We start from the raw sequence: 13,702 nt of genomic DNA, 5'->3' as shown, positions 1-13,702 counted from the left end.
GCAAGGGCAGGAAAAGTTCCAGGTTTGCTTCTGTGCCCTACATCAAAGATGCTGACTGAACGCTTTCTGTAGCATGAACAATAAAATGATCCCTACAAATGATGCATATGATGAATTGGGCACTTTAAATTTAGTTCAGGTGTGTGCTACAGAATAACCTTTATCGCAGCAAATTTAAAAGTGTTATTAGTAGGTTATTCATCATGGGTTAGGATTCTTAAAAAGATTTTTCAGCATCGCCTAATGGCACTTCATACCATAATGGTTAATTAAGCTGATAGGGCAAAAAAAATCCTACTTGTTATTCTAGAGCATCACACTGCTATTAAGTAAGTAAGCGATATTTTTGTTTTCCACACAGTTCAGTCTTCAGTGCTGATTGAAAGAGAAGATATAAAGCCACTTAAGAAGGTCAGTCATTCTTCCCCAGAACAACCTTCATGGATGGAACTTGCCAAAAAGAAATCTCAAGCTTGGAGCGACATGCCTCAGAGGATAAAATAAGAGTATGCATTTTTATGCATAATAGTTGTTCTAGATTTTTTTTTATTGGGCTATGTTAATTGAACAGTTAATCATGAAATCTATTATGTTGGCCACACATTTGTATTCTTAGCCCACTGTGTAGCAATGAAGATTCTGCTAGAAAGCTAATGCTGGGCTCTTTGTTTTTTGCTTGGAAAAATAATCTTTTGCAGATGATGTTGCTTATCTTACATCTTCTTTGTTTCTTCCACACCTGCAAAATGGTTTGTGATGTATAAGCTTTTGGAATATTTACTAACTATTGGTTTACCATTACTTTGTTACCTTGTAACTAATCTTCCTATCAAAGTTCTCCCCCCCTTTTTTTTTTGAACTATGAAACTAATTTCCTCCCCAGAAACACACATGCAAAACAAATGATGTTAGGTTGATAGATTAACAGAAAATTAAAAACTGATAGCATTGTGGAGTAAACGTGGAAATAGGCTGGAATGCTGGTTTATTCTCTGGACTGATTCAGTCACTACTACTCTCTCCCCACTCCCCAAACCTCTGCACACTGTTGGGTCAGGATCAGAACCATGCATTAGACGTATGTGCTACTTGACAATACCTGAGAAAGTCATGACTCCACTAGAAGAACCCTCATTTATTTGAACTCCAAGTAGGTAGTATAGTTACAGGAAAAGGGAGAATCTGTATTCAAAAATTCAAGATCTCCTGTTGCAGTTGTTGATGTAGTGAGGATTGGAAGAAAGAGCACACATTCTTGATTTTGCCACATCTAGTCGACTAGTGGGCTTTCAGTAGCATCTGAACAGCCCCATGATTTCGAATCCCAAACTGAGCTGTCAAGGAATTTATTTATATCCGGGATGAGGGATATGTTGCCCTTCCAGATGTTGCTGGGTGGAAACTCCCATCATCCCAGATCATGGGCCATTCCTGCTGGGGTTGGCCAGTGGGGAGTTGGACTCCCAACGGCATGTAGAGGTCCACAGGTTCCCTTCTCCTGATCTACAGCTATGGCAAAAATTAGACCAGGCACCCCCAAACTCAGCCCTCCAGCTTCTTTTGGGACTACAGTTCCCATCATCCCTGACCACTGGTCCTGTTAGGTAGGGATGATGGGAGTTGTAGTCCCAAAACAATTGGAGGGCCAAGTTTGGGGATGCCTGAATTAGACACTGCTTTAACCTCTGTTTCGTTACTGTATCATTTTCTAATCTAGAAGCTCAGTTGCTGCTCTTACACTTTGGAGAAATGACCTCATCCATGATACTGGATAGTCATAATGCCTGCTAGAGTTTTCACATTATAAAGTTATGCACAGCTGTAAAAAATAAAAGCCAATTTCACACATATGTATAAAATCACAACAGAAAATTCGAGACAAAACTGGCTGATGCTACTTACTTTCTTATCTGCACAGTTGGGGTAATCAGCCTGTGAATAAATGCATAGCCGTTGGATTCAGGGTCAGAGGGGGAAAAAGACCAAACTTCAGTCCCTAGTAAGGGAGGCAGTTGGCAAGCTTTGTTTATCTAACAAAGGAGAAAATATTACTTTGTCCTTCATTGTACACTGATAATCCAAAATTGCCTGGATGAGTGGCCTTCATTCTGCCCTCTTTTTGCATGCATGTTCAATATACATTTTCAATTATGTTACAGGTGATCACTAGGATTTTGTTAGCATGTGATGTAATGCTGGATATATATTTTTTCCTGCTGCTGTTACTTTAGGTGCCTTTTGATGTGTAATAAAATGGATACCATGTAAAACATCTTTCCACGGCAACAAAAATAACCATTGGATTTTATACATAAGGTACAGCCTTAGCACCTTCCGTATTCTTGAAGGTGTGGTATCAGTTCAACTGAATTTATTGAGTATCTTGCAGTATTGCAGAAAGGCACTAGATAGGTGGCAGAGTTCATGCTTTGTTTGTGCATGGCTCAATAGTCACTTGGGCAGCAATCCTGGTTCTCTCATGTGGCAGACAGAGGCTCAGGCCTTATCTATGTATGTACACCAAGCACCTTAGATAAGCCACCCACGTAATTCTGAAAACATGGTGTGTGTCTGTGGGTTTTATTACCACCTTTCGCCTAACCTGCTTTAACTCCCAAGGTAGTGTGCCGTGCATGGAGTGTTTACAAATGTTTTCAGTATGCCTCAAGTCCATGATTTTGGGGTTGAGCATCCTAAACAGGAAAGCCCACTCAAAGTGCATGCTTCTTATGATCATCAGCAATATTCTTATTACATGCCACTGAAAGAGGGACCAGGGATGCAAACGGTAAATTATCAGAAAGCAATAGGAGTACATAATTCCAAGAATGTGGCTGTGTGCATACTGCATTCCATAGAAAGCTTCCACTTTAAAATAACAAAACAAAAAAAACCTAACCCAAATTCCCTGTGATAATCTGAACCCTGGGGAACTGTGGCTTTGTGTAAACTATGGCTAGTGAGAACAGGCCAGAAATCATGGTTTGATCCAGGCTTGTTCTCACTAGCTGTTCTTTAAACAAAGCCAGAGTTTCCTAAGTTCAGACATGCTTTTGGTCTCCTCCTCCTACCATGTGAAAGAGGATGGAGTGTGTGAGCCTGAGGTTTGCCCAGGTTCATTTGTGTAGTGGGAAACCATGGTTTACTATTATGTCCGAACCGAGCCCTAGACTTTTCAACATTTTAAATGCATATTTAAAGATGCCTTTGCTTTTGGAAATTGTTCAGATATTGACCTATAGTTGAGCTTTATTCCAAAGTGCTAGGACAATGTTGATGCTATGTTACTTTTTGCGTATCCAATGTCAGCCAAATGGTTAAATTTGGCAAACAGGACACACAGTACTAATCTGTGTATTTGCAGTGAATAGAATGGCTTGCTTTCTATATCTACTACAAGGAAAAACCTTGCAAGGAATTTTAAACTGCATTTTAGTTTAAATGCGCTGCAGTGGACTATCTACCATGTTCTGTTGTTTAATGCACATGCATTTTCTATCACATCTTCTAAAGAAATGCAAGGCAGAGGTCAGTCATAAGCTATGTCTACAAAGAAAGTAACTGCTACTTAAATCGCAATAAAAATAATGACAGTCAAATGCTAGAGGTTCCCCGCCCCCCGCCCCAAGCAGAAATGATGTACTCTGTATTAACTACAGCATATGGAGTAAAATGCAAGGCTAATTTTAGACGGAGAACACTTCTGGTTTTAAATAGTTTTGTAATATGTAAACTTAACTGTGAGTTGTGTTTTTTTAAAAACATTGTAAATCTTGCTTCGATTTTTATGACTTGCACTATTTCTAATTTTTGCTTCTCCGTGTAATGTTAACTACCTTAACTTTACATCTCTGCAGTGTGCTGCACATGCTGAGCATGTTTACATGGTAGTAAAACCTAGTAAGTCGCATGGGACTTACTCACTAGTAATCCATGTTTAGGATTGCAGCCTTAGTTTTTTTTAATGTCGACTAAATTATTTTTATTGTTTTGTATAGAGAACTGCAATAAACTCTTGAGTCCAGAGTATCTTGTTTGACATTACTGTGTAATGTGTTAACACATGCTGGACACTATCCATGGGGATGTTAGAAGCTGCCTTACACAGAGTAAATGTCTGTGGGACAAGTGTATATGTGGAGGAGCCCTGAAACTAAGGAGAAGACAGCTAGCAGGCAGTGAAACTCCCTTGATCTGCTTTGCTTCCCCTCTCCATGATGCAATCATAGCCAGGGACCGTTGCAAATAATGGATATAAAATGGCGCTGTGTTCTACCAGCTGCTGAACAAGCTCCAGTGGAGAAAATCCTGTGTCAGAAACATTGCAGAAAAGTATTTTGTACCTCCTCTTGCCTTGACCTTGCAGAGTTTTGAAATCCATGGTGCTTTGTGTCTGGATAGCCATCCTGAGTATTGCTAAATTAGAATATTTGGTTTGCAAGGGTGACAGAGGACAAAAAAAGGTTAGGATGTGCACTAACTTTAGGCTGTCGGGGTTATTAACCAAACAGCCCATAGAGCACTGTGAGATTTCCTTCTGAGTAAACATGCATAAGGTTTCACTTTAAATGGAGCGTTCCCCATCAAATTGAAGTGAATGTAGCCACTGGGCAAAATCTTAACATGGCATCTATGAAGAATTCTAGACTTGCCAAATAAGACAGCCTGTCAAGAGTCTAGGCATGTCTACTCAGAAGTAATTCCATTGCACGTGCTTGGATACTCCCAACTATGTGTGCATAGGATTGCAGCTTTAGCAGTACAAAAACATTTTGCTTGAATGCTTGCACCCAGAGTTTCTTACAAATCGTTAGTGAGGGGCAAATTGTGAGATTCTACAACATGAACGTTTTGTTGCTCTCTGATTTATAAATGTTCCTTGAATGTTTTGGGGTAAGCAAGGTTTCTGTTATTCTCTACTATATAAGTATATATTTTTTAAAAAGTGGTATGATTGCTGAGGTCCCTTACACAGCCACTTTTGTTATAGGATCTTTCAATGTCTACATTTTGCTTGGATTTTCCACTTCTCTGTGTATATTGGCTCGCTGCCCAGAACACCTATCTGTGAATTGCTCTCAAACAGCTTAAGTGGATGTCATCCAGGAAAATCTTACTGACTATTTCCTCTTTTCAGCAACAACGATCCAAAGAAGTAGTGTTTCAATAAGTTCTGTGGAAACTTTATTTGGGGCAATTCAAATAAGGAACCTAAATGTCTTCGTTTCGCTTTGCAATATCTGTCTTCCTTGCCACATTCTGCTCTTACTACTAGAGGAAAGAGTAATTCACTTTCCCTTTTTTTGTACATTCTTTTGTTTTGTTACAGATACTTTATCAATCTTATATTATGGACTGCACATTTAGCAACCTAAATGATTGATGTTCTCTGAGGCTCTTGAAACCATCCCGGTACTATAGCCTTTGACTATAAAAACAATAGGCATTATCAATTGAGAAACCAGCTACATCCTAGAAATTCATCATCACTGCTATTATCTATGCCTATTTCAAAATGAGTGTCCTTTAAGAGATTATTTAATGAAGGCCAATGCAAGTGAGAGAAAACACATGAGCTATTAACTTGAGAATAATCTCGGACCACTTAGTGCAGTAAACAGTGGGCTACTTTTCTTGGGATTGTACAAAGTGCTGAAAAGAGAACTAAAATAGACACTGCTCAAACGCTTATTATCTATGTATCAACATAGCATGAACAGGAGGAGTATACAGTTCAAAAAAGCCGTCCATTTATTCAGAAGCCATGTTTGGATTTGCAAGAACACAGTGCAGTGAAATCACTGGCATGTCCTTGGAGCACTCATGATATTCCCATTGTTGGTGGCATAATTCTTGCTCTAATGTCCATGTTTTTACAACAACAACAACACCAGAGTTCTGTGGCATTTTACAGGCAAACAAATATATTAAAGCATAAATATTCATAGTAGAAGACCCTACTTCCTCAGATGTTTGATGTTGGCTCTGATGAAATAGGCTCATTTTCTTCATTTTTAACATTTTCATTTGGGTGATTTATATGCCACTTTATGTTTGCTTGGTTTTTTTAAATCCCTCATCCTGAAGTGGTTTAAAAGTTCCTAAAAATATAAGTCAAAAGACAACGATGCAATAAAACAAAAATATAGATTTTAGAGCAGTAGCAAGATAGCAATTAGGTAAAATATCCCATCAAATACACAATCATGTATTTGTAGGTAATAGCTGTACCCTCACTTCTGCTGCTATTTCCCCTGTCCAAATTCATACCAGAAGGTGGTAGAAAGTTGCACACTCATCCCTGGAGCTGTCACCAGGCCACACCTGCAATCATTTCTACCCCAGATTCAAAAAAAATGGCATTAGGGAAAGGGTTAATCCCTCCTTTCTCCCAGTGCTACTGCTCTGATCACAACTGGACCATGTTGCTGTAAAAAAACAGGGGAGGCCAATAAGAAATGATATTGAGTCCCCGTGCAATGTGTGTGGTTTAGCCCTGCAGCAGCAGAATAAAAACATGTCTATGGAATCATTTCCATTCTACCATTTTTATTTTTGCCACATGTGGTGGTGGTGGGGAGCTGTCACAGGGAATCTTTTTTTTCCATTAGCAGGATTTGTGAGTTAAGTGCATTTCTGTATGACATCTCCTTAGCTCTGGAAGCTTCTTTGCCTTGGGCATGTGTTTTTTATTTGTTTTGCCAGTATAAGGCTGTTTCAAGTGAAAACATGAGGGAGTTTCCTTAAATTCAGGTTCTGCAACTGATCACATTCTGCTGGGGAACAGAGATACGGGGCACTTGACGCTTGAGGCAGATGGCTACATGACCTTTTTGATGTTGAGCGGTGCCTCGAGCTGATTCCAAAAGAGAGTCCTGGTTTAAAATGTTTTATTGTGATTCCACATTCCCCCCACACCTCTTTTTAGACACCCTGAATCTTTCTGAGGTATAGAATTTAACTTAGCTTGAAGTAATTGGTAGAAGATAAGGTTAGGCATAGTTTTGACTTGCTTAGTCAAAGGACAAAGGGAATTTCTCTAACTTGTTTGTTCTGAGCACATCCTGCTCCTCCCAAGGGTATTAATTTGTGCAGCTTTCGGAATTGAGTTTGATACAGGCAGGGAGGGAGGGAGAGAAAGGAAGAAAACTAAATGAAAAAGAGCTGTTACTGAGCAAAAGAGTGATTTTCTGCCACTTTTCACAGTAGTAGCTCCCAATGGTAGTTGGATTTGGTATTTTTATCCATTCTCTAGGTAAGGGACTTCTTATTTAATCCCAGGACTGCAAATAGAGAGCCGCTGAAATAATCATCTACTCATATTTACTCAGAGAAGTCACCATCCAGGACAGAGACAAGACGGATAAGATCTTCTGTTTGCCTTACTTTCCTGGCTGAACAATGTATTATCGTTTTCCCCATATCTAGCCCAAATTAATCCTTTCATTAACTCTTGGTATGGGTCAGATGAATTCAAGAAACACAAGACATTGAAAGGAATGCTACCAAATGCTAATAGCATGTTTGAGTGAACAAGGATGAACTCCCTCCGTGACCAATGAACTGGTTCCCAGTAGGTCACAAAACCTGCCAACCATCATTAGCTTATTTTCAGCCAGATATTTCTTTTCTTCAAGCAGCTCTTTGCATGGATATAACTGTACTACAGACTACAGAGGAGGCAGAGGATTATATCACTTCCATATGATGTCCTTTTCCAGATGTCATAAAGCTGTGGTGGGCTGGCAGCTACACACTAATTCAGAGCCCAGACCATTCACAACCACACATTCACAAACAATGTTCTGTTTGCAGGCTTCACCACAGAGAACAGGTTGTTGGACAAAATGGGCCATTGGTTTGATCTAGCAGGCTCTTCTTACCTTCTTATGCCATCTTGACAATAATATGATTGAAAGGTGGGGTGTTTTATTGCCAAAATGTATAATCAATCAATCAATCAATCAATCAATCACACACACCCCAATAAGAAGCATCCATTAAAAATAAATATGTATGGGGCCTGTCTTGCTATTTTCACTCCTAGCAGCCATGTCAAGGAAGTGTTCTTAAATGTCACTAGTATATTGGTAACAGCGTACTTTAAACTTTCGTCAACCGTTCTGAATGCAACCGCGACTGCAATAGGCCTTTCATTCCAGGGAACAGCCCCAGGGAAACAGCACAGCAGCCATTGAACGGAAACTCCTCCCACTCAAATCTTAACAACACAACGTGCCTCTTTAAAAATGTGTAATTTACGCATAAACTTCTGTCTGGCCACAGAGTTTTTTAATGGTATGTTACCATATCTTTTCTACCCTGCCGGTATAAGAATACACCTTGAAGTGCTGAAAATAATGGAGCATGTCTGTGTCAAATTTTTTCTTATAATTTGCAGCTTTGTTCCTTTCAAGGCTATGAATCGCAGGAACAGAGGAATCATAATCATGACATAAATTATGCTGGCAGCACAGCTTCGGTAGTTATCAAATTTGTCATCTCTGGCACTTCACCAACCTCAAGCCGTGGTTTATTAATTGCTTTGTAACTCTGCCTGCCAGTTACACTTAAATGTTTGATCTTGCCTGTCCCCAGCCCTACACATTTTAAATAGCTGTTTTGTTGGCAGGTGGGATGAATGTAGAGGCATCAGGGCTGGCAACAGCATCTGGCACGGTTGGGAAACTGCCAGGGCCTACTGCTGATGCCCCCTCTTAACAACAACAACAACAAAACCACCCTAGTCCTTTGCCCTGTGCAATGTTGAGTGCTTGGGCATTGCTGCCATATTTGTTTCCCAGAATGCCCCTGGCGTAACGGCTCTGCAAGGCCTTAAAGACAGAAGTAGTCAAGCTGGTGCCCACATTTATCAGGGTGGAGGAGTCTGGATTTGATATCCCGCTTTATCACTACCCTAAGGAGTCTCAAAGCGGCTAACATTCTCCTTTCCCTTCCTCCCCCACAGCAAACACTCTGTGAGGTGAGTGAGGCTGAGAGACTTCAGAGAAGTGTGACTAGCCCAAGGTCACCCAGCAGCTGCAAGTGGAGGAGCGGGGACACGAACCCGGTTCACCAGATTACGAGTCTACCGCTCTTAACCACTACACCACCAGTACCTCCTGTGGCACACATGAAAGATATCAGTATATATCTTGTTCAACCCACAAAAAGGTGCCGGAATTCACTTCCTCCAGAAAACCCATCCCAGAGCCCAAAGAGGATCTCTTCAGGCTCTGGGGAAATGGGAGGCAGTCTCCTTGCCAGCCAGAGGCTTGTTGAGGCTGCTTGGCTGAGGCGAGGGGAGTTTTCCACACCTCAGCCGAGCAGCTTAACAAGCCCCTTCCCCTGAGCTGCTCTGGCTTGTGCTTGCTCACAGATGGGGACAATTCGCTATCCAGCTTTAATTTGCTTTTGTGAATTTTTTTGGAATCTGGGAAAGCCTGTGATAATTCCTTCTAGGGTGATGTGTGCCAAACTGTCCAAATGTTGTGGAGCTACTTGCGACTACATTTACAACTTATGGAAACGGAAACGCTGTACTTTTATTGTGAAGGCAGGGGAGTGGGGTGGGGGGCTCAGTGCTAGAAAACAACACAAGTCCAGTTTGCTGGTCTGCTGGGGATCAAGGAGGACGCTGTGCACATTTCTGGCAGCGCTAACTGCAAAAAGCAGGTGAAGTGCAAATCAGCACCATTGTTTACAAAAGGCACGACATAGTTGAAACCACTGAGATTTGTTCTTGTAATCAAAGCCCAGAGCAGAAATCAAAGGAAAGAACATAGTTCATGTCTATGCTTTTTAAAAATTTCTTTATTGTTATTAGAATGGATGCAATCAAAAGTACAGCTAACATTCTGTGGGAGTTTCATGAACAGGATATTGATTACAAAAATGATAAGCATGTATGTCACAGGTGGGAGAAAATGGGATGGCGGCGTCGGCAGAAGTCAGAATGCGTCTTCTCAAATAAAGGATGTCTAGCTCAATTCTTATTGGCCAGATCTTGCTCCTTTTAATTAATTATTTGTTTCTTCTAGTGTGGTTCTTCATTTCTCAAAAGTAGACTCCCATTCTTAGAAAAGTTCCCTTATTCTTTTCCTTCACTCTTAAATTACCTTCTACTTAGTAATTCTACTGTTTCTCTTACCCTTAATACTTGTGAGTAAAGGAAGAAACAAGACATTACTTTAGAAATAGTAAGAACAACAATATACATGAGTATATTCACAAAATCTTTAGATTCATTTTGCAAAATAATACGTAACTTGAACTAGTGTGAAACACAGCTGCACCATTTTTATTGCCTCTTTCCTGTGTGTGAAAAGAGAGCTGGGAGGGAAGTTATATGTACGCCCATCACACACACACACACAACACACACTGTCTTACCTTGTTATTGCTGTATTTGCTCTTTGCCCACTGCTTTCTGATCATAGGTTCATTAATGGCTTTCGTGTCATTAAAAATGCAGAGGTTTTGGCCTCAGCAGCTGGCATAGTGGGGTAAATGCTGGAGCCCACAAAGACTTGCTGCAGTTGACCCTGGCCTTCTTTTGAACATACATATTTCTATATATGCCTATATAATAAAAATGTAAGAATGTCGTCATGCAGTCCTCGTGGGAGGATTTGCAGTGGTGCATCACAATCCTTGATTTTCATGAAGTCAGGGTGGAGTAGGGGAGCAAAAGTGAAGCAGGATTGTACAGCAGCAGTGGCTATGACATGAGAGAGAAGGGAGGGATACTGAGAGGGGGAAATTGTTGGTTTAAAACAACAGCAGACATTTGAGTAAAGCAGAGATGGGTGAAAACAGAGGAAATTTGTAGTTTTTAAGAAGGTTTGACTATTACTTTGAAATATCTGGGGGCGCTGCATTCTTTTTCTCTCTCACATGAGACAGCTGAGGAATGGAAGAGGCAGAAGTTTGAGTACAGCAAGAAGGGAGCTACACTGAAAAGCAGAGAGCGGGTGTTTTAAACTGGCAGAAGTTTGAGTAAAGCAGTGATGGAAGAACAAGTGGCAGCTTTAAACAATGGCAGATATTTGAGTAGAGCAAGCAGGGGATGATAACACTGAGTGGGGGGAAGTGGTAGTTTAAAACAAGGATTGAGTACTGCAAGAAGGAAGCTGGGAAAGGTTCTGTGGCATTAGCTTCTTTGTTGTATCCATCGCTGCTACTTCTTGTCAAAACCAGATTATTTTAAAAACAATGTATCAGTATCCCTCAAGTCATTTTTTAAAAGTTAACACAGAGATCTAATCTTTAGCTGCATCAAACATTCTGATAAAGGTACCTTCTGCAAGACCTCTCTATTAGTTGCTGTTTTTTAAAGTCCTATTGTATGCACTGCACTTTTTCAAGATGCTGAGCCCTTGAGAGATAGAAATCTCATTTCATTTGAGCTGGCAGGCAAGTTGTGCCCAGGTGAGGAACAAAGGGAAGTGTGGCTACAGAAAAATGTCACCTCACACAAGAAAAACTGCACTAATCTGCCACATCAGCAGTGACAATGGGCATATAACGGGTTCTATTTACTAAGCAGACTTTATATGGTAAAAATAAATTCAGATTAAATGTTTAAAATGTTAAATGTTAAAAAAAGTAGTAGTATGGGCTGGCTTCTTGATTTGGAAGGTGAAAACCTGCAGCACTAATTCCACAAAACCTTATTGTCTGGAGGAGGAAGCCAAGGAAACAATCCTACTCAAGTGAGACATTGCATTCAGAGCATTAGGGGATAGGAAAAATCAAAGGGGATGCTAATGTTAAACAAGAGGGTGGATCTAAACCAAAGATGCCAAAGATCCCTATCGTGACCTCACAAATCCAAGATCAGTAGATTTCAGTTTGCTGCTTCTCTCAGAAATATTGCCCAGCTGCTGGGACCTGGCAAGCCACTTCCAGCCGCAGAAAACAGCCACAGTCCTCTGAGCACTTAAGTCCCTATTGAACACAGTGGGACATTTGCAAGAACTGACCTTCTAATGAGTTTGCTCGAATTTTTCAAGGTGCAAGGATCTGGAAATTACACAGCACAAACCACCAGCTCTCCCGCATTTAAGCTATCAATAGGAGGTGAAAGAAAACTCGCGAGATTTCTATTTCTTAAAAAAACCCTAGTCCGAGACTGACATCTGACTACACCATCCGCTGGAACGTGCCATCCAGTAAAGGACGACCATTGGCTTCTTGCGCTGGTTGGGTTGGCCAATGGAGGTTCGGGTGAGGTGAAAGGAGGCGGGCGCTCAGAAGCCTAACCGGTGAGGGCTTCTGCTCCTTGGGAGTCCTCCTCAGTTGCAGCTTGGGAGAAGCGTTTCCTCTGCTGCGGTGAGAGAGGACCGAGGAGGTGAAGTCCTTTTTGTGTGTGTGTGGTGCAGCAGGCGAGGGCAAGGCAGCTGTAACTGCAAGGGGACTCTTGGAACGCCTCCTGCGCGGGGAGGCACGCGCGCAAAGAACACGCGCGCGCGCCTGCCTGAGAGCGTGTGTGGAACCCTCGGCTTCTCTTTCTCTCGGTAGAGGAGCAAAGGGCGGCTCCTGCGAGACCAAGGTGAGCGCACGCCAAAGCTCCGCGTCCACTCGGGGCTCCGCTCTGCCCATTCCCGGAGGGCGAACGGGGGCTTCCTGGGGTCTTCGGCGGCCCTGGTGGGATGAATTGACGCGAGTTTGGGGCTTTCGGCTTGCAGTGGGTTTGGTATTATTATTGCTGCTGGTGCGTCTGCCTGCAAGACGGCGGTGGCGGTGTCTGTGAGGTGGGCAGACCCCAAAAAATTAAAATAATAATAAAAAGCCACCTTTTCTGTGTGACGAGGGAGATGCAGGCCGGCCGGCCGGCCAGCCACTCTCTCTCTTTGGTGCAGCCGCCTCCCCAAGTTCGTCCTGCCAAAGTCGGTCGGCAGGCGGGCGGGGAGGGGACTGTTTTGGAGTAAGTGGACTGTGCAATGCGACAGCGAGCTCTCTCTCTGGTTGTACACGCAGGCGGAGGGACTGAGAGAGAGAGAGAAAGAAGGAACGCAAGAGAGGAGAAGGAGAAGGGCAAGGAGGCGGGTGGAGAGCGGGTCCGCTGGAGACTGCGTCTGTGCGTGCGTGTGAATGCGTGTACGCGGGCAAACTCGCTCTCCGCCTGCATCAGAAGGATGGAGGGGGGGGGGAGATGAGCATTGGCAGGCTAAGCATGCTTTGGACCTGACTTTGCTACGGGGGTACCGTTTTCCCTGTGGGGGTGAAAATACATTCATCTTGTAACACGCTGTAATTTGACACACGTTTGTTGCTGGAACGAAGTGGAGGGGGGCGATTCGGAGGGCTGGATAAATCACCTGACAGTGTATCTAATCCGCACGGAAGCATGTGTGTTAGAAAGAGGGAGGGTTGTATGAAGCACGGGAGGTAGGAATAGACCGAGATTGGCGTGTTATGTATACAAGAGAGGAAGAAAGTAGGAGTACGAAGTTCAGGTGAGCAGAAGACAGATTTGCATGTGACACACAGGGAGAGACAGAGAGAAATGGGAGCCGGGTGTGCAAGGCACTTTGGGAGTGAGAAGGTGGGAATACTGTGCACAAAGATGTATGTGCATATATATATATATATGTCCAGGGTCAATTAATTCCAGATAACTTCTGCCCTAGTTTTTCCATCTAAAATACAACCAATATGTATTAATAATAATGTAATAAGTACAATATTCCTTGTACTT

General features: G+C 42.2%; 2 protein-coding genes and 1 long non-coding RNA gene across 10 annotated transcripts in view; 2 read left to right on the top strand and 1 right to left on the bottom strand.

Annotated features, from left to right (window-relative positions):
- The window catches only part of CRACDL (CRACD like), a 65,124-nt gene extending 56,763 nt beyond the window's left edge, over positions 1 to 8,361 (top strand). For all 5 annotated transcript variants that reach the window (XM_082220060.1, XM_082220059.1, XM_082220058.1 and 2 more), the window contains exon 11: positions 362 to 8,361. In XM_082220060.1, the coding sequence (XP_082076186.1) occupies positions 362 to 504 (143 nt within the window). In that variant the 3' untranslated portion in view covers positions 505 to 8,361. The remainder of the gene's footprint in view (positions 1 to 361) is intronic.
- A 1,507-nt stretch (positions 8,362 to 9,868) lies between these two features.
- LOC309531262 lies at positions 9,869 to 12,042 on the bottom strand. The gene is made up of 3 exons (XR_014219182.1): positions 11,985 to 12,042; positions 10,393 to 10,720; positions 9,869 to 10,158 (listed from the first exon to the last, which is right to left on the bottom strand). It is a non-coding gene; the product is annotated as an uncharacterized lncRNA (long non-coding RNA).
- A 205-nt stretch (positions 12,043 to 12,247) lies between these two features.
- MGAT4A (alpha-1,3-mannosyl-glycoprotein 4-beta-N-acetylglucosaminyltransferase A) overlaps positions 12,248 to 13,702 on the top strand; it is a 53,487-nt gene continuing 52,032 nt past the window's right edge. For 3 of the 4 annotated variants that reach the window (XM_082220116.1, XM_082220113.1, XM_082220114.1), the window contains exon 1: positions 12,248 to 12,553. The gene's annotated coding sequence lies outside the window, so the exon portion shown is untranslated. Of the gene's footprint in view, positions 12,554 to 12,628; positions 12,649 to 13,702 lie in introns of those variants that run through there. The other variant, XM_082220115.1, reaches the window with a different exon arrangement.

This window comes from Podarcis vaucheri (genome assembly GCF_965113315.1).
Source record: "Podarcis vaucheri genome assembly, chromosome: 4".
In the NCBI taxonomy this organism is placed as follows: Eukaryota; Metazoa; Chordata; class Lepidosauria; order Squamata; family Lacertidae; genus Podarcis; species Podarcis vaucheri.
Note: the sequence above shows the minus strand (reverse complement) of the source record. Positions and strands in the feature narration are given on the sequence as shown.